The sequence below is a fragment of the Borostomias antarcticus genome, assembly GCF_949987555.1.
Source record: "Borostomias antarcticus genome assembly, chromosome: 2".
In the NCBI taxonomy this organism is placed as follows: Eukaryota; Metazoa; Chordata; class Actinopteri; order Stomiiformes; family Stomiidae; genus Borostomias; species Borostomias antarcticus.
Genome location: NC_140235.1, coordinates 26,247,514 through 26,267,034, shown reverse-complemented (window position 1 = coordinate 26,267,034; position 19,521 = coordinate 26,247,514). Strand labels below are relative to the sequence as shown.

General features: G+C 48.5%; 1 protein-coding gene across 1 annotated transcript in view; it reads right to left on the bottom strand.

Moving 5' to 3' along the window:
- The window catches only part of LOC311322077 (supervillin-like), a gene marked incomplete at both ends in the record, with an annotated part of 68,662 nt that extends 49,641 nt beyond the window's left edge, over window positions 1-19,021 (bottom strand). The window contains 8 exon segments of the mRNA XM_084454087.1: window positions 1,099-1,184; window positions 1,186-1,412; window positions 1,415-1,837; window positions 2,023-2,174; window positions 2,381-2,444; window positions 4,002-4,093; window positions 7,147-7,210; window positions 18,964-19,021. Of these exon segments, the coding sequence (XP_084310213.1) occupies window positions 1,099-1,184; window positions 1,186-1,412; window positions 1,415-1,837; window positions 2,023-2,174; window positions 2,381-2,444; window positions 4,002-4,093; window positions 7,147-7,210; window positions 18,964-19,021 (1,166 nt within the window).
- Between the last annotated feature and the right edge of the window lie 500 nt (window positions 19,022-19,521).

Genomic DNA, 19,521 nt, shown 5'->3' with positions numbered 1-19,521 from the left:
ACTCAGCCAGACTGAGGAACCCTCCTAGACCACTCAGCCAGGCTCTGAGGAACCCTCCTAGACCACTCAGCCAGGCTCTGAGGAACCCTCCTAGACCACTCAGCCAGACTGAGGAACCCTCCTAGACCACTCAGCCAGGCTCTGAGGAACCCTCCTAGACCACTCAGCCAGGCTCTGAGGAACCCTCCTAGACCACTCAGCCAGACTGAGGAACCCTCCTAGACCACTCAGCCAGACTGAAGAACCCTCCTAGACCACTCAGCCAGACTGAGGAACCTTCCTTGACCACTTAGCCAGGTTCTGAGGAACCCTCCTAGACCACTCAGCCAGACTGAGGAACCCTCCTAGACCACTCAGCCAGACTGAGGAACCCTCATAGACCACTCAGCCAGGCTCTGAGGAACCCTCCTAGACCACTCACTCAGACTCTGAGGAACCCTCCTAGACTACTCAGTCGGAGTCTGAAGAACCCTCCTAGACCACTCAGTCGGAGTCTGAGGAACCCTCCTAGACCACTCACTCAGACTCTGAGGAACCCTCCTAGACTACTCAGTCGGAGTCTGAAGAACCCTCCTAGACCACTCAGTCGGAGTCTGAGGAACCCTCCTAGACCACTCAGTCGGAGTCTGAGGAACCCTCCTAGACCACTCAGTCGGAGTCTGAGGAACCCTCCCAGACCACTCAGCCAGCGTCTGGGTCAGACACACTGGAGATGAGCACACCGACTGCTGGCAAAACCATCAGGCTGTCTAATATACTACACAGAGATACACAAACGAACTCTCTAAGAGAGAGACAAAGAGAGAGAGAGAGAGAGAGAGAGAGAGAGAGAGACAGAGAGAGAGAGAGAGAGAGAGAGACAGAGAGAGAGAGAGAGAGACAGAGAGAGACAGAGAGAGACAGAGAGAGAGACAGAGAGACAGACAGAGAGAGATAGAGAGAGAGAGAGAGAGACAGAGAGAGAGAGAGATAGAGATATATATATAGAGAGAGAGAGAGAGACAGAGAGAGAGACAGAGAGAGAGACAGAGAGAGAGACAGAGAGAGAGACAAGAGAGAGACAGAGAGAGAGGGAGGGTATGCACTGTGTCTGCTCACCCCTGTCTGCTGAGGAGGCTGTGGGACTGCTGCTCGATGAACATGTCGGCGGGGGGCATGGCCCCGCCCCCGTGCTTGGGCGAGGGGCAGGGAGGAGCGCCGGCCAGTCTTGGGCGAGCTGGGCGGCACCCCCGTCACGGCGGAGGAGGACGAGGAGGTCACATCCATGTAGGCAGTGGCGGAGGAGGAGGAAGGGGGAGGGGCTTGCTCGCCGCTCCTCTCCTGGGCCCGCCGGCGGTTCTCCAGGTTCATGGCCCTCTCCCGCTCCGCGAACGAGTCCAGACGCGGGCGCCCGTGGCCGGGTTCGGGCTGGGGGCCGCGCGGCCCACCCTGGGGTCGGCGGCGGCGTAGGAGGAGAGGTGGCCAACGTGGCCCCTCCCCTCCTCCCCCGCCGCCGCCTCGCCCCCCCGCCTCCCGTCCAAGCCCGTGCGCCCGTGCCCGGCGTGGCGAGAGGAGGAGGAGTAGTCCGCATCGACGGGCTCCGCGTCCAGGGAAATGCCGTAGCGCTCGGCCAGCTGCCGGCGCCGCTCCGCCTTGTAGCGGGCGATGCGCTCGGCCTTGGAGTCCGCCTCGGGGGCAGCACCACCGCCGCCACTGCCGCCGCCGTCGGAGACGGAGCTGCAGGCGGGCTCGGAGCCGGCCGCCGCCGTCTGGGGCCGGGGCGGCGGCGCGCCTGGGGCTGGCGGTCGGTCGGCGGCGGGGCGGGGGCGCCGTCTCGGGGCTGTCGGCGTCCTCGCGGCTGTACCGCTGGACGGTGACTGAGTAGGGGGGGTAGGGGGGTGGGAGGGGCAAAAGAGGCTATTATTTCCAACTGCTTTTTATATGTTGATATATACAGCCTGTCGCGAGGCAAATGTCTGTGTGGAGGGGTACAGTAGCTCTCTCTCCCCGTGTGTGTGTGTGTGTGTGGGCCGGGGATCTCACCGGCGCAGGGCTCGCGGGGGTCGGAGGCGCGCGTGTAGCGGGGCATGTCCTCCTCCAGGAGCCGATTGGTCACCAGGCCGCCACAGCCGGGCAGCAGGGCGGGCTGCGCCTCCCCGTCGATGCCCTCCAGCCGCCGCGCAATGCGCTCCTTCCTACAACACACACACACACACACACACACACACACACACACACACACACACACACACACACACACACACACACACACCCTCCACATCATCAGGAATTCATGGTTTGACATACAGTATGTACTGTATGTTGAGACCTCTTATCATGGTTGGTCATCGTGATCATCGTTATACCAAATGCGCCTTCGTCAGGAGATAAACTTACGCACCGATTCATTTCCCAGTCACTGGAACTCGAGCCGATGCCTTCGAAACGTTTCCTCAGTTCTGAAACTGCAGGGAGGGAGAATTTCAGTGTTTGGCCAGAATAAACACACACACTCAACCGTGAGAAGCAGCGATGGCGAAAGTCATCCGGCCCACTGTACTGAGAAGTTGAGAGCAGTGCGGGTGTTTACTGCTGCTGCTGCTGTTGTCGTTGTTGTTTTCGTGCAGACCTGGCGATTTCGACGCCCTGTTCCTGTCGACACGGCGTCACATATCTGGAGTCAGCAGCGAACTCGGCACCCTTTCCTTAATGAATTATGGTTGGATAATGAGTGGGATGGTACTGTAATATCCGTACCTAGCTCTGCAGTCAGCAACAGTTAATAGTTTCCATCAGGGCACAAATTGAAATAAGGAAAAAAGTAGACTTAGTAGCATCAGTCAATTGCCATCACTGCAGGACAGGTCACTAACAAGCACATTAACAAGCGGCAAAGGCTGATTGGAACAGAGGGAGCCGGAATGCTGTCTCCGCTGTCCAATCCATTAGTGGAGTTGAACTGGGGACACGGAAGACAGCAGCTCGGTCAGAGCCTGCTAACCCCCCCCCCCCACCACCACCACCACCACCAGAGCGGAGCTCTCTGGACACGACACTGGAAGTCCTCAAGACGGCAAGCGACAGACAATTCCGGCACGCGAGGGTTCATTTTGAAATGCTAAAAGAACTGAAGATTTATGCTCCTTAAAAGGCGTCTCTGACAGTTTTAAGTTCCTTCGTTCTGTCTCAGCATACTCCTACGTAGACTCTCTCACAAACACACACACACACACACACACCCGGTGTCCTCACTCTGAACCTGAGCTTTCATCACACCCCCACTCCCCAATATGCTGAATTCCCCTGTGGAATCAGCTTAGTCAGTGGGTTGGATCTCAACAGTCTGACGTGACACTTCTCCTCTCCTATACCCTCTTCGTTTTGGCCTCTAAAACCAAAGCCAAAAAGTTGCCATGCAAAACCAAATAACTGGTTAGTCCTCCACTATCACTTTCACCCTACAGAATCAAATAAATGAAGGTCTGGAGATGGAGAGGAAGCTGCTTGATAGAAACGAGAGGCAGCCAAAAACGATGCCAGCTGCTGTGCTAATAAGCTCGCTGTTGCGCAACAGAGCTCCCCTTCTCTCCTCTCCTCCCCTCCTTTCTCCTTCACTCCCCTCCTCTCCTCTCTCCTCCCCTCCTTTCTCCTTCACTCCCCTCCACTCCTCTCCTCTCCTCCTTCACTCCCCTCCATTCCTCTCTCCTCCCCTCCTCTCTCCTTCTCTCCCCTCTTCTCTCCTCCCCTCCTCTCTCCTTCACTCCCCTCCACTCCTCTCTCCTCCCCTCCTCTCTCCTTCACTCCCCCCCACTCCTCTCTCCTCCCCTCCTCTCTCATTCACTCCCCTCCACTCCCCTCCACTCCTCTCTCCTCCCCTCCTCTCTCCTTCACTCCCCTCCACTCCTCTCCTCCCCTCTCCTCCTCTCTCCGCTCCTCTCTCCTCCCCTGCTTCCAGACCCTGGGAAAGGTGACGGCAAGCCGAGTCATGTGCTCGCGCGCAGAAACTAAAAACCCTGACTCACCTTTGGGGAGATTGGTCAAGAGATTGACATCTATATCCTTGGCGTTCTTGGCCGGGTCGTCCTTCTGGTCGTACGAGAACTCTTTCTGGAAGCTGTGGGGAAGCAAAGGGACACCACTGAGCTCTGCTTCAGTCTCAGGGAGCAGAATGAGATTTGGCTCGGTCGGCGAGCCCCTTCTCAGCGGGTTCATTTTCAGAGTTTGAGAAGAGGACCGGTAGAGTTTAGGCAGACACCCAAGAAATTGAAAGTTGTTCTTTTGGACGCAAGGTCATTTTGGGCGTGGGTCAAATAGTGGAATGAGCCTGGGGCTACAGTATTGGCCAACAGTCATTCGGGTTTGGAGCTAGAACAAGCTAATCAGGCTAATCATTAAAACATCACAGTTTTCCCTTTAATCTAAAGTAGGCTAATTAAAGCTGTAATTAAGCATCGAGGCTTGGTAAGGCCTTGTTTTTCTCGGCACACAGTCTGAAGGGAATTCACACACAGTCACGCAGAATTTAACTCTGTATGAAAACCAAAGCATTATCCTGGGACAAAACAATATTCTTGAAGATATCCAGAGGTTGTTTATGACAGAGAGGGCTGGACTTCACAACCACAAAATGAGTTATGGGTTATGAAATATGGCAGCATATTATCTATGCCAGAGAAGACACTGGGCTACAAAAACATCCTCTCTGGGTTTGGCAAACGCCTCCCTCAGAACAGCACACACCCAGGTTTCCTGGGGACAACACTAGAGCCTAAATGGCAAAAGAAACATACACTTTTGTATGTTGCATGTATACACTTTTCTACCCCTGTAATCTAAAGTATTCCGATAAGTCTTTATTTCCAGTTTCTTAGTCATTGAACTATAACATGTTGGTATATGTACAGGATCAGTGAGTGTGTATATGTCACTAACAAGTCCCAGGCAGCCATCTTGCTATAGAATAACATTACACACTATGAGTGAATGGTGAGCATAGCCCTACAAGCCTGATGGTATTTTGATGGTATTTCTTTCTAGATTATTGATCCATACACTGCAACAAATCAGCAGTGGGTTTGCAGTAAAATCCCTACTCTCCTCATAGACTTGAGCGCGTCGACACCGAGCAATCACACTAATGCTGAGCTGGGGGGCTTCCGCGCAGCGCCACACAGCTGACCTCCCCGTCCGCCCGCCACACAGCGTGACCTCCCCGTCCGCACCGCCACACAGCATGACCTCCCCGTCCGCCCGCCACACAGCATGACCTCCCCGTCCGCCCGCCACACAGCTGACCTCCCCGTCCGCCCGCTCACCCCGCCTGGACGCCGTCGCTGCCTGACACAACGCAGCACGCCACCGCCGGGTGTGTCTGTGTCCTCTCATTCGCTGTGTGTATCGCATGTGCAGATCGAGGCATCAGACGTGTGTGTATGTGTGTGTGTGTCAAGGTTATTATAGTTAACGAAAACTAACTAAAAAACTAAAAATAGGTGTGAAAAAACATTTTAGTTAACTGAAATAAAAATAAAAACTAAACTTCACATAAAAATGATAACTAACTAAAACGGTGTTGTGTGTTTACAAAACGAACCAAAATAAACTAAAATTATAGAGAAAATGTCCTTAGTTTTAGTCTTTTTCATTTCATACATAAGCCTAATATTTTGTGTGGATATGAAATCTATCCTCCATTTTATTTAGCTGTGCTCCTGTGCAGAAGTAACCTGACGTTCGCCAGATGGTTTGTTTCACACAGAGTGAAACAACGTGAGCTCACGAGATCAGGATAGTCTCACCAGGCTAGCACAGAAGAAAAAAAAACTAAAACTAATACTGAAACTAATAAAAACTAAACTAAAACTAAGCATTTTCAAAAAATAAAAACTAAACTAAACTACCAAACCTGCTTTAAAACTAATCAAAACTAAACTGAAATTGAAAACAAAAAGTTAAAACGATATAAAAATAAAAACTAATGAAAAAAGCAAAACTATTATAACCTTGGTGTGTGTGTATATACCTGGTGTGTGTATATGTATACAAGTGTGTGTGTGTGTGTGTATACACACATATATATATATATATATACACACACACACACACACACACAACGGGTTGTTCCGACCTGATCCGTTGTATATGCCACGATATACCATGGGCAAAGCCTCTTTACCGTTCTATATGAAATATTACTGCGGCAATTATTAAGCTGCCTGTAAAAATCGTTAGTTCCATTGCGTAACCGTCTGTTGGTTACGGTTTCCCCTCAAGAAAAATGGAAACATTCGATGTCAATTTTGAGTTGTTCTATCCGTCCTGTAGCCTACCACTCTGGTTTATCGTCACCACTTTTGCAACTCGCAGGTGCACAGCAAAGGTAGGCTATACTTTGTTCATGGCTAGCTAGGTTGGTCAGGAGTATTAGTTTTGGTTGCTAGGGCTCATTGTTTGTCGCTTTGAAACTCCAAACGTGATAGTTTTAGGAACTACCTTTCTTGGTGTTCACTAAAATCGATATTAAGACACTGAAATAGTAGGTACTTATCCCATAAATGTTTCCCGGTGATGTAACTGTTATAAAAGCAATAACTCACTCGGGGGTTGTGGTATACTCGGCTGCGCCTCGTGCCTATGACCGCAGCACAACCCGTGGTATATTGGCCATATTGCTTCAAGATATATTTATGTACATACACACACACACACACACACACACACACACACACACACACACACACACACACTTACAGATACAGCTCCACAGATCCTGACTCTATGGAATTTTACGCCAACACAAATAGTGCCTTTAAAGGAGTAATAAAGGGAAAATCATGTTTAGCCCTGTTTTAAGGTTACTTATGATCATATACAATGGTTCATGGTTCAAGTTGACAAAACTAGCACTAGCACGAGAAAGTCTGATAATTGCTCTACCACCATTTAGGTCATACAATGATAATGGAGCAATTATCCGACTTTCTCAAAAGTCTCAACTATGTGCTAGTTTTGTCAACTTTTTGATCTGAACCATTGTATATAAGTAACTTTAAAACAGGACTAAACATGATTTTTCATTTACTACTGCTTTAAGCCCCACACCAATGTATGGCTGCTACAGTACGTAACGTGAACAGCCCGATAACCTTCGGCCTTATCCTACCGTACCTTAGAGCCCTCTTCGGTAATACTCTGGAGTTGGCGAGCTTGATGGGCGTCTCACTCCCAAATCCTGGAAAGAGAAAAGAGAGAGAAAGAGAGAGTGAATGTGTGAGAGAGAGAGAGAGAGAGAGAGAGAGAGAGAGAGAGAGAGAGAGAGAGAGAAAGAGAGTGAGTGTGTGTGTGAGTGTGTGTGTGTGTGTGAGAGAGAGAGAGAGAGAGAGAGAGAGGAGAAAAAAGGTGCTTTTAGGCTTGTAGTAGGAAGTTATGACTTCAAATTGACGAACTAGTCAATTGTCCCCCCACTTTCAATGAAAAAGTGTCCAACGTCCCTTCATTTTCAATTAAATGTTTTTGGGCGAGAACACCAACTTCAGGTATAACGGTAATAGAACGACCGCTATATGAGTTGGCTTGTCTCCTTTGCGATCATCAGAACCGTGTAGAAACAACCTCGCGACAACTCGTGTTTTCTCCTGGCAAATAGATGCTAAAAATCCAATTTAAAGTGGAGCAGAAGGCCGAAAGCCAACGACCAGCAAGCAGTTTGAAAAAGAAACATTTTGTTGTTCATTCAATGCAATTGTATTGCATTATATTGACTATTTGGTTCGCGTTGTTTTAGCTGTGTCAAAGCGGTGGATAAAAGTCTAATTAATAGTCTAATTAATGAAGATAGATAATGTTAGCTGTTGTCCAGGAATTTACATCCAAACACCTTAAGCCTTTGTCCTTGTAATTCATCACCTCCCCCCAAGCCCCCTGCAAACCCTAGTTTCAGTCTCCCCTTTGTAATTGTAAAACACCTCAACTCTCCCCCTTTTGTAATTGTAAACACACTCTGCCTAGCTCTTCCTCATCTCTTTGTTTAAGTCAGAAGGGCCACACCTTCGTCTTCCTCGTCCTGATTCAGACCTTTCACATGTCTTTACTCTTGGCCACGCCTGCCATTCATGTACAATGCAGTAGCCAATCACATCCTGGAAGCACTGTACCTTTGTTTTGATTGCATATAAGCCACAGCAATACCCATGAACTCACTTCTCTGACGAAACCACCTTTGTTTGCGTTGTTCAGGAAGTCCTTGCGCACGTATTGTTTTCCACAATAAACCAGACTCAACCTTTTGAACGTATCTTGGTAAATCTTTTGACTAGACAAGTTTAAAATACTATCACAGTTGGCGACGGGGATGGGATAACTGCCTGCGTTTTGCTTCGGGATTCCAGTGGATGAACTGATCGACAGACGTGTCGGTCCATATGGGCGTTGGAAAATCAATTTTCTCTCTTGCGCCAGAGCGCACGCCGAGATTATTTCCTCAGTTCTTCCACTGGATTCTTGAGGCTCACAGGTACGTTTAAACGAACCCTCTGATGGTTCTGAGTTGTATTTGCCTTGATTTGGTTCAGTTGTGTTGGTCTGGAGTGTTGAAAACAGGAACCCCAGCGTGGGTATTTAGTCCTACCGAGGGTAGGGCGAGCATGGTTGATGTTTCGTTTCCAGAACGATACCAACTAGCTTAAGCCTCATTGTTGATGTTCGTTTCAGAACGATACCAACTAGCTTAAGCCCCGTTTGTTGATGTTCGTGTTAGCACGATTGCCAACTAGCTTCGAAGTGATTGTTGATGTTCGTTGAAGAACGATTACCAACGAGATGGTAGCTACAGGGCGTGATTGAGAGTTTTGCAATCCGCGTTTCTGGTAGAAGCGTTTGTCCCTTTGTTCCCGGGTGACTTGGTAAACCTAACGAGCGTTATCTTTGACCAAGTGGCTGTACAGTATTTTGGTAGGATCTAGACGTCAGGTTTAGCCTGGACCAAAGTTGCTGGTGCAGCCGGGCATGCTTGTTGTAAACGTGGGCCTTTGTTTCATGTTTGTGTGTTAAGTCGTATATTAGTCGTTTTTGGTCGTCGTTTGGTCGTTCTTTGTTTGCGTTCCCGTGTGAGTCTGCTGCGTTCTCTCTTGTATGTGCACGGGGGGGTTGTTCGTCTTATGTGTTTACTGTTTGAGCCTCGGCTCTTGATTGTATGTTTGTTACGCGCGCCATGGATCCAGGTAAAGTATTGTTTTGTACACTTTTTACACTGTTAAAATTCTCCAGTAGGCTAGCTGGTTGTCTAGGAGACGCCGGAAAACAGCTCTCGCGGTGATCCGCCTTGAGCCAGAGGAGAACAAAGGACTTCGCTGACTGGGTGAGTACTAAGCGAATTTAATGTGTCTTAATGTGTGTTTCTTTCGAAATTGTATTCTTTCCCGCCGTGAGTTAACCATAAGGTTTCCTTTCATTGCTGTTTTGGGGTTTTAGGCTGCGTCGTGGTTATTTAGGGATTTGTTTCTTTAAATTTCCCCGCGCTGCCAAAGACAACTTCCGGGTCATACATGCAACATTTTGGGATCACCACTAGGTGTCCCTGTAACCCCGGCTACTAACATATGGCTAGAGGATGTCACAGGATTAAACGTCTAGCCTGATGAGATTGTTGTGCTAAAGCATTTTCGATTTCTTACATCCATATCTGACATTTTAGTGTTAAATTCTAAGATTCTAAGCAGCTAGAGGTGGTTGAGATGATTAGGTTAAGGGAAAAGCCTGTTAATTCTATAGCACCCAACCAGGCTGTTGCTGCTCCCGCATTTAGCCACGCCCCTTCTCTCTCCCCTCTACAATACGAGTTAAGAGCGCCCCTTAATACGAGGTATTCGTCCGAGCAAAAGCAGGACAGGAAGAAAGAATTGGCTAAAGCCATATCTGAGGCTAAGTTTAATTTGGAACAACTGCAAATGGCTAGAGATAGTCTGGAGGGACTGCAAATACAAGCGCCTCTGATACGCTGCCCAAACCCTGTTCCTCGCCCTTCACAAATAAATTATGCTGCTGGTTATGCGGCCTGGACTCCAGAGATTACGGTTTATAGACCCTGGCGCTCTGATGAACTGCGTAATATAGCTAAAACCTTGCCCGATCCAACCAAAGACATGAACGAGTTCGGGAATCTTTTTAACAGTTTAGTTCAAATGTATGAGCCTCACGCCGAGGAAATCGCCATGATCATGCGACAAGTACTTGGGTTAAAATGGATCGAAGTAAAAGACCCGTTTGATATAACGTTGCCTTTTTCTCATGTCGATTTTACTGCACAAAACGCTGCGCTGTTGAACAGAATCAAAACTCGATTCCCTAAAAAGATGGATTGGGACCGTATCACATATTGTAAACAAAATTCCGATGAGCAGTTCGAGAAATTTTGGGAAAGACTGGAATCAGTCTTCGCGTCACACAGTGGCATGGACAAAGCGAACGCCGATTATAAAAAGATTTTGAAACAACAGTTAATGAATAACTCTCTCTCCTCTTTGTCTGACCAAGTGAGGATGATATGCCACACCTGGGAATCAACTTCTCTCGGGGAAGTTGTTGATCATTTCCGGTATTCCGAACGCCTCCGACATTACATTGAACAACGGAATTTGAAAAAGGTCAAGGATGGTGCCGCTAGACTTCAGGCTGCTCAATTGAGACAATTAGACATTAAAAATAAAGGTGCAGGTCTGAAACAAAAACGGGGACGGCGACAAAGGGAGAATAGGCAACGTAGCAGTAGGTCTAAGCATGTTCACAGGTACAGACAGAGTGGGAAAAATGAGGCATGTTTTCATTGTGGTCAATATGGTCACTGGATTGAACAGTGTCACAGTTACCGCAAGCTGAATGAAAGGGAAGAGCCTCCGATTTGGGGTCGAGCGCCACCTGCTGGAGTTCCCTTGAACAACTCACAAGGGAAATTTTAACTAGCCAAGATAGAGATATATATATAATTTTTAAGGTAAATAAACAGGATGAAATAGATGTAGAGCCTTTGAGTTTTAAGTTGTTGTTAATGTTTCTGAGATGATCTTTTAGGTATTGGTGGGAACTCAAAAGTCTGACAGGGTTTTGAATAGGGGTTTGATTCAGGAGTTTGTTTCAATAGTAAATGAATGGCCATAAGCTGTTCGTTTTATGCATTCTACTGTATGAATTTCATTCATATAATGATGATGTGTTTTTTGAGGAGTTGGCTTTAGGCCTCCCCTCTGCTATTGAACCCAGTCTGTGTTTGAGTCTTATTTTTCAGGGGCTATGGACCCTGGGCGGCAGGTCTTTGAGGAGCCTGGATCATGCCTTCCTGGGGACTGCTTGGGACCTGCTGTTTGTCTGTTTAATTGTTTGTTTTGTCTCTCTTTCTGATATGTAGCTTAAGACATAAGGTTTGTGCATAATAGTGGGGGGAATAGATAAGGGTTGCCAGTGTCTTAATCTGAATGCAGCATCTCATAACCCAATTATATATGTTTAAATGGTTATGTTAAATATCTCATGTTTATAGTTTGAGGCACATTCATCGGGCCTGAGTGTTCTTTCTGAGTGTTTTTTTACAGACAACTGTCGTTCCGGGAGTGATGGGTGAATGCCGAACCAGGAGACGGGCACAGGACCGGAGGTGGAGATGAAGGTTACCGGCCTGTTTCCCTACAGATGGGCAATCTGGGGTTCGTGAGATGCAAAGCCAACGCCATGTCACCAACTCACTGTGAGCGACAGATAAGTATGAAACAGGAGCAGTGCCCAAATACTCTGTCCTCAAATGCAGAAGAGGGAGGTTTTAGATATACAAATTTTAGCTATACAAATGAAGCTTTGATGGAGTTTTTTTTGATTAGTTAATTGTAAATGAAGCCAATTCATTTTAGTGTCATTTTCTTTGCCCCATCTCAAATTTTTATCCTGACTTCAGGAAATTTTTGCTTTCACCCTTAGGGGGTGTTGTTTTGTTGAGACGAGAATATGGTTATTTTATTTTCATAAAATCGCGAGAGAAATTCTAGAGCCAAATCCATTTGCCTCGATCATGACTGGGGACTGGGCGTGTTGAAGTCATTCTAAACACTGCCCCTGATGTCACTGTAGGGGTACTGCAGACTGGCTCTAAATGACACTTGAACAGACAACCTGTTTAAGTTTTCCTGACTGAATAACAACATTTTTTCCCCAAAGCAGGAGCTTGCGCTTAACCATATTTCTGAGAATCTCCAACAGATTTTGAATAACCGTTCCTGACCAAAGAAGGGAACAGGGAGACCAGACCAGAGGACTCTCCTTTTGCTCTTCTGTTTTGTCTCTGTTTGTCTCTCTCATCTGTGGATCCACAGACGGAGCACTTCATCAGCCTGTGCTGGGGGAGCGGGAGCGCCGAGATGAGCCCTCCAGCAGCACGACCCGGGCCGGCCCTACGTGGAGCAGTACAGGGATGGACCGGGTTCAGTTCAAGAGCCTGTACGTGCTGCTGGCGCCCTGGCTGTGTGGAGTCCCACCGCACCTTCACCCTGCTGAACCAGGACAGGGACTCCCTCCTCACCCTCCGAGAGCTCGCTGCAAAAGCTGCGGCTGTCTCTGCTTCCTCCCCTGTGCTTTCTATGCTCTCTGTACCATCCACAGACCCTGACAAGATTCCTCCACTGTCCCTGGCAGACATTTCTGACCTACAAGCATCTGCTCCACCTGCGGAGAAAAAGAAATGGAGGAATAAGTGCACATTCCACCACCAAACTAACCTGTATCTAGGGCCTAATGACAAACCTGTACTACCTCGTTCATGTTTTCATTATGCTTTCAAACTAGCCCACGGGCCAGATCATGTTTCAAAAACAGGGGTGGCGGAGGATGTTAACAGATGTCTCCAACAGAGTGAGGACCGCCATTTCCTGAGGCTAAGGAGGGGTTTCCTGCATCCCATCTCTCCTGGGGATTGGGTCCTGGTCCGCGACCACAGACGAAGGAGCTGAAACTCGCCGAGGTGGCTCGGGCCGTACCAGGTTCTACTCACCACGCAGACAGCGATCTGAGAGGACTTCGTGGATCCATGCAAGCCATTGCCGACGGGTTCAAGCAGCAGAGGACGGTCCACCAGGGGATCGCCAACACCAGGAGATCAAGATGCAGCTGAACCAGAGGGCTCAGAGGCCAAAGCTATGAGCTGCCACAACTGTCCTCTCCTCTGACGAGGAATCGGAGGAAAAATGACCTTGCTGGTGTTGATGCTATTTTTCCTTAATGCTTGGATTAAGAATAAGAGCACGCGAGTGGTCGATTCAATCTGGGTAAAACAAAGACGAGAGCTTTATTCTCAATACGTTTGCAAGCGGTCTCTCACAACAGGAAGTGGATTCTAGTCAGAGAGCCCCGCAAATGAGGAGGCGGAGCCCTTTTAAGGGGACAGTGTCGTGACATGAGGTTTGACCAGCTGCTCTGGCAGACACAGATGGCAGTGAGAACTTAGTTAAGGTGTGATTCCCACAAACATTGTAAAACAATTAAACAGAGGAAACAGGAACATCAATAGAGTAAGATAAACAGAAACCCTATCTTGGCGTGAACAATGGGTGATGAGTTGAAATTCTTTAACACTGGTCACCTCCTTCTCATGATCGTTATGATGGCAACATGGAGAAACTCACAAGATGCACCACACACACACACACACTAACATTGAACATAACTGATTTCAAACAACGCGACATTGAAGTTGCGATCTAGAAGAGAAGACGCCTTGCATTCCCCAAATGACATTCTATTGCCCAAAAGAGAAGTGTCACCTAAATGACTGTTGGATACACTGTGAACAAGAGTGACCTTGACAGCCACCGCCACACTCTCCTCTCCTCTGATGAGAAAATCGGAGACTGACCTTGCCGGTCACCTCCTTCTTGTGGTTGTAATATGACAACATGGACAATCTCAACAGAAATGATTGCACCTCTAATCACACACACTGGAACCTACATTAAACATTCAGAGACGCACACATGGAAGCTATGTTCCATAGGACATCACATGCGATTATTCACAAGAATGAATGAACTTTGAAATAATCTGAAAAATATCATATTTGTTTACAAGAGTTACAATGGTTGAAACATGAGTTGATAAATAAGTTTGGGTTTTTCCTCTAAATTGACCAAGAGGTTTTTTGCCTTTCTTACACTGGTAACCATTTATTTTTTTTGCCTTGTTAAATCAAGTTTTTTGGTGAATGGTTGTCCACTCTTAGACTATAAATAGTATATAATCATGTCATCTTTTTTATCTTGTTTCCTGTCAAATTTCTGAAGCAAGGGGTTTTGGTGCGTGATTTTGCACGTTGAAAGAAAATAATAAAAAAAAAAAAAAAAAAAGAGATTTTTTTTTTTTTTGCTCCACCTAGTGGAGAGATTATTTCCTTTCCACATGTATAGCATAGCTGACTGTTTACACTGTGTTTGGATTTTATATTTTATTTTTGTGTACCTGTTCAGGCACAAATGGGGGATTGTCCAGGAATTTACATCCAAACACCTTAAGCCTTTGTCCTTGTAATTCATCACCTCCCCCCAAGCCCCCTGCAAACCCTAGTTTCAGTCTCCCCTTTGTAATTGTAAAACACCTCAACTCTCCCCCTTTTGTAATTGTAAACACACTCTGCCTAGCTCTTCCTCATCTCTTTGTTTAAGTCAGAAGGGCCACACCTTCGTCTTCCTCGTCCTGATTCAGACCTTTCACATGTCTTTACTCTTGGCCACGCCTGCCATTCATGTACAATGCAGTAGCCAATCACATCCTGGAAGCACTGTACCTTTGTTTTGATTGCATATAAGCCACAGCAATACCCATGAACTCACTTCTCTGATGAAACCACCTTTGTTTGCGTTGTTCAGGAAGTCCTTGCGCACGTATTGTTTTCCACAATAAACCAGACTCAACCTTTTGAACGTATCTTGGTAAATCTTTTGACTAGACAAGTTTAAAATACTATCACACTGTCTAAACTCCATCCACAAACAAGGTCTAGTCTATGCCTCTTCATCTGAGAGAACATTTTCCAATAACTGCTGGTGTTAGGCTACGATGGAAGGCTAAACTATTTCTCTTTGTTCCTAGGAAGGGGAGAAAAAGTAGGCTATCCTAGGCTTATAGGTTATAAATCAACAATAAAGACTTGAAGATGGAATAAAAACACATGTTTTTGCTTGGTTCTCCGCATCACCCAAAGCCTACATGAAACTAGGCTTATCTGTAGCAATACAACGCAAGCCAGTGCACAGTGAGTCTGCGGGACTGTAGCATAAGTGCACAACGTCATCAGTCCCTCCAACCATTCCATTTATGGGTTTATTCATTTCCCTGCTACTACTTTGCTGCCGCCAGCAACCAGCGCGGAAAAGAACGCTTGTGAGTCACAACACATACCAGTTATAGGCCCATTTTGCCGCCAGCGGCAACGCACAACCAGCGCTCGAGACCATTTTGCCGCCACCGGCAACTCACAACCTGCGCTAGAGACGCACACTGAGGAGAGATGCTCATCATAGGACTACTATCACTAGCCATGTTTCCATAAAAAGTAATTCTAACTTTCAAACTTTTGAAAGTTCGCTAAAAATAAAAAAATAAAAAAAGCGAATCTTGTGCGTTTCCATTAACTGTTTTGAGTGAATTAACTAGGCTATGTAAACCGTGATTTCATCAGAGGAGGACGAAACCGTGAACAGGCGGGCTCTTTAAAAATCCCTGAGCTGAGGTAAACAAACCAGGAGCCGGTCTCTTTAAACATCAGCTAGCTGAACAAACCTGAGGAGAGAAAATGGAGAGCAGTTTTCTGGAATTGCTTGCACTTGGGCAAGTTGTAATTGTGCTTGCTCAGCTAGCTTTGGCGGTGAATGTTGTGCGAAGACAAAGACGAAACAATATAGTTTTGTTTAATAGTGTCCCCCCACTACGTGGTTCAATCCGGCTAAGCCAACACAGCCAGGAGACACCAGAGGTTACAGTAGCCTACGTTTCAGTAAAGCATCGTAAGGTCATCCAGGAAACGTCTCCTTCAGGAAGACCTTTAGACTTGGCATAGGGTCGATTTGAACATGGAGGAAATGCATTGATAGGAAACAACCACCTGCGTCATTGAAATCATGTGGAACAATGAGAGATCTTTACAGCCTTAAGGCATTGAATGAGTCAGCCTGCTCTATTGGAGGAACCGGGTGAGTTCATTCACAGCTTGTGCGCACGCACGCACGCACACACACACAAATGTGTGTGGAGGGGCAGAACGTGCGTCTCAGGCCAGACGGATGCTTTGCAGTCCGATCACACATCGCCAAGGTCGACAGTGCCGGAGCATTGGCACAGACATCTCTCTCAGTCAGTGCCTCCTCTGTCTTCCAGAGTGGTTGTGGGGGGGGGGGGGGGGGGGGGGGTCGCTACACATTTACACATACAAAGTGTTGAGACGCAGCCTGTCATCAGAATCCCCGCGAGGCGAGCGGTGTTGACCCCCCCGTGATCCCAGCGTGATCACAGCCGGCGTCGTTATCGTTATCTGATCGGCCGGTTCTAATCTGGTAGGACCACAAAACGTGGCGTCGGCGTACAGAAACACAACCGCCTCCGATTAATCCTCTTTCGTCATTGCGGAGCAGAGGTGGACACGCGTTCGTTTAATAGGTCACTTTTGACGGAACCGCCGGGTTATGGGCGCCGAGTTATGGACGTGTTGTTGCCGCACACGTGCGGCTGGTGCGGCGCAGGTGGGGAAAGTGAGGCGTTCTCTGACAGACACATGTGGTTCCACTTCTCTCTCTCTCTCTGATCGAGGGCCCGCTGTCGGAGAGGCGGCCCCACCTCCCAGGTTCGCCTCGGGGGCACGTGACGTGACACCCCATCGCGCCACTGCCATTCCAGAGCTGTTAGTCCTTATTAAGGATGTTTGGATGGACATTACAAGCCCTCCCCGCTCGGGCGAAACATTGTTTGAGGAAGAAAGAAGGATTATGTGGAGGAGGGTGTGAGCCTGGATCCGTTTTGTTTATAGTGCGTGTTGTTTCAGCTGGGACGACTGGCTGGGAGAAAACACGACTGGAGGTCTTGTGTCATCCCGGCCATATCGCCAGCTGACAGAATAACAGATATCGAGATGGATTGGAGCGCACGATAACATTACGTGTCCCCACGTGAATCCATTCCTTTGCAGTGACTCAACGCTAACCTGATTGAGATTAGGATGTCACACTGAAAAACTATAGCCTCGTACAGTAAAGCCACTTGACGCGAAAACATCAGCGCGACCGAAAGCCACAATTTGTCGGTTATCTTACTCTTAACTGTGTAGTGGCGTTCTAGTCGTCTAAGAGGGACTTTTCACATGGCGGGGGCACTTCAGCGCATTAGTCATGCCAAACACACAGGCGTAAAACCAGCACAGAGATCACAGACGTCCCACTGGCTTTGAGGCTTTGAAGCTGCGATCTACACCGACCGCACGGACGCTCCATGCAAAGAATGCGCTTGGGCGTTCTTTGCGCCGTCGCGCATGCACGTTGGGGGACACCGCAGTGTAAAATGGCCTCGATACTGATGAAAATGTGACTTCATGATTCAGCGGAGGCTCGTTCAGGCCCTGGAAGCAGGAGAGGCTGTCATGTTGAAAGTAGGCTAACCGAGGGTGGCGGCACAGACACAGCGGAACCCTGTTTCACTTGGAGAGACGGAGATGGTTGATGCTGGCTGCTTGGTGAGGGGCACTCTCGCACACTCTCGCACACTTACATAGTCGTGCACAAGCACACACGCGCACGGCGGATTTGGAGTGTGGGGGGGGGGGGTAGGGTTGGAGATGGGATTACCTCGCTTCCACACCCCAGGGAGATTATAGAGAGCCCAAAAGGAAATGTGTCACTCCCTAACTACGGGATCCATCACCATCCGCCCCTCCCTCCATCCCCCAGAAGCCCACCTGTCCGGCCCCCCGCTTCACTCAGCTCAGACTTCACTTGACGCGCCTGTGACCCCTGGATGGACTAAGAGAGGCTTACAGTAGTGGAGAGATTAAGGGGTTGTTCAGAAATCTGAGGACAGCGAATAAGGTGAGACTGAGCCACCAGAGCCCAACCAAGAGAGGGCTGGAGAAGACAGTACCCTAAGCCAATTAGCCCTAATGCTAATGACCATTGAACGCCCCAACAAAGCACTTTCGCAAATTAGTACCTTGATTTATTACACTTGAAAAAGGCTTGAATGGAAGTTAGTTCATAGTTTGACATAGTTTAATTTGGAATGACGAGCCAAATCCTAAAGCTCCATCTGCCCCAACAGACCCACTTCATAAATGGTCTGGGAACTTGAGTTGTACAGTACCAGGGGGACCAGAAACACTGTAACACCTGTTGTGGATTCCCAGGCAGCCCAACCATGCCTGAGCCAAAGCCTCGGCATTCCACACTCGGGAAACATTACTGACAACAGTGAGAATGAGAACCACACACAGACATAATGGGAGCATTTTCTACACACACTTTTTTCGCACACACACCAAACAAACTCACTCTCGCAGTCACACTCGCAGGTGGACACATTCACAGATAGTCGCGCGCGCGCACGCACGCACACGCACACACACCAAAGTATCTCTCTCTCTCTCTCAAGCAAGCTATGAAAGTATGCAAGAGCACAGCCTGCAGCCTATGAAAGTATGCAAGAGTGTAGAGCACAGCCTGCATGTACATGCACATAACTCTCCTAAAAAAGTCTAAAGACGAAGCGGACCCCCGAAATAGCCCCCTCCTGCAGAAGTGTCCCTTATCTCATCCCGACGTCCTTGGAGGCTGCAGCGCAAGGACAGCTGTAAACGGGGGCAGTGGGGAGAGAGAGAGAGAGAGAGAGACAGAGAGAGAGAGCGAGAAAGAGAGAGAGAGAGACACTGCAGACACTCCGTCCTCCCGATTCCGGTGCCCCAGTCCCAGCTTCTCTTACCTTGCCCGCAGAAGTTGACATGGCTCAGGTAATTCGAGATCCACGGGTTCCGATACATTTTGGCGGCCGCCAGGTAAGGAACCGACGAACGCAGACAGGGGAAAGGGAGAGAGACAGAGGGGGAGAGACGGAGAGAGAGATGGGGAGGTGTGCGCACGCCACGGGCAGACCGACTGCAAGGTGATGCAGGCACACACGCAGACAGTCAGGGCTGCCCTGGGACAGGCTGCACTCGGAGAGAGGGAGGGAGGGAGGGAGGGAGGGAGCTGAGAGAGAGAGAGAGAGAGGAGAGGAGGAGGGAGCTGCTCTCCGTCCGGGCACTGGCAGCAGCGACTGCAGAAGCGGCGTCGGTCCCTCTGAGAAGAGCGGCGAGGCTGCATGTGGACAGAGCCCTTCTAGACACCTCCCTCTGCTCCAGGGACTACCGCCAGAGGCTGCCTGCTAATGGCTAACCGCTAACAGCTAACCGCTAAACAGGCTGCGGGGGCTAAAAAGCTGCTCTGGGCCAGCTAATCAGCTTACAGCCAAGACATTAGCCCAGGCCTCATCGCAAAGGCT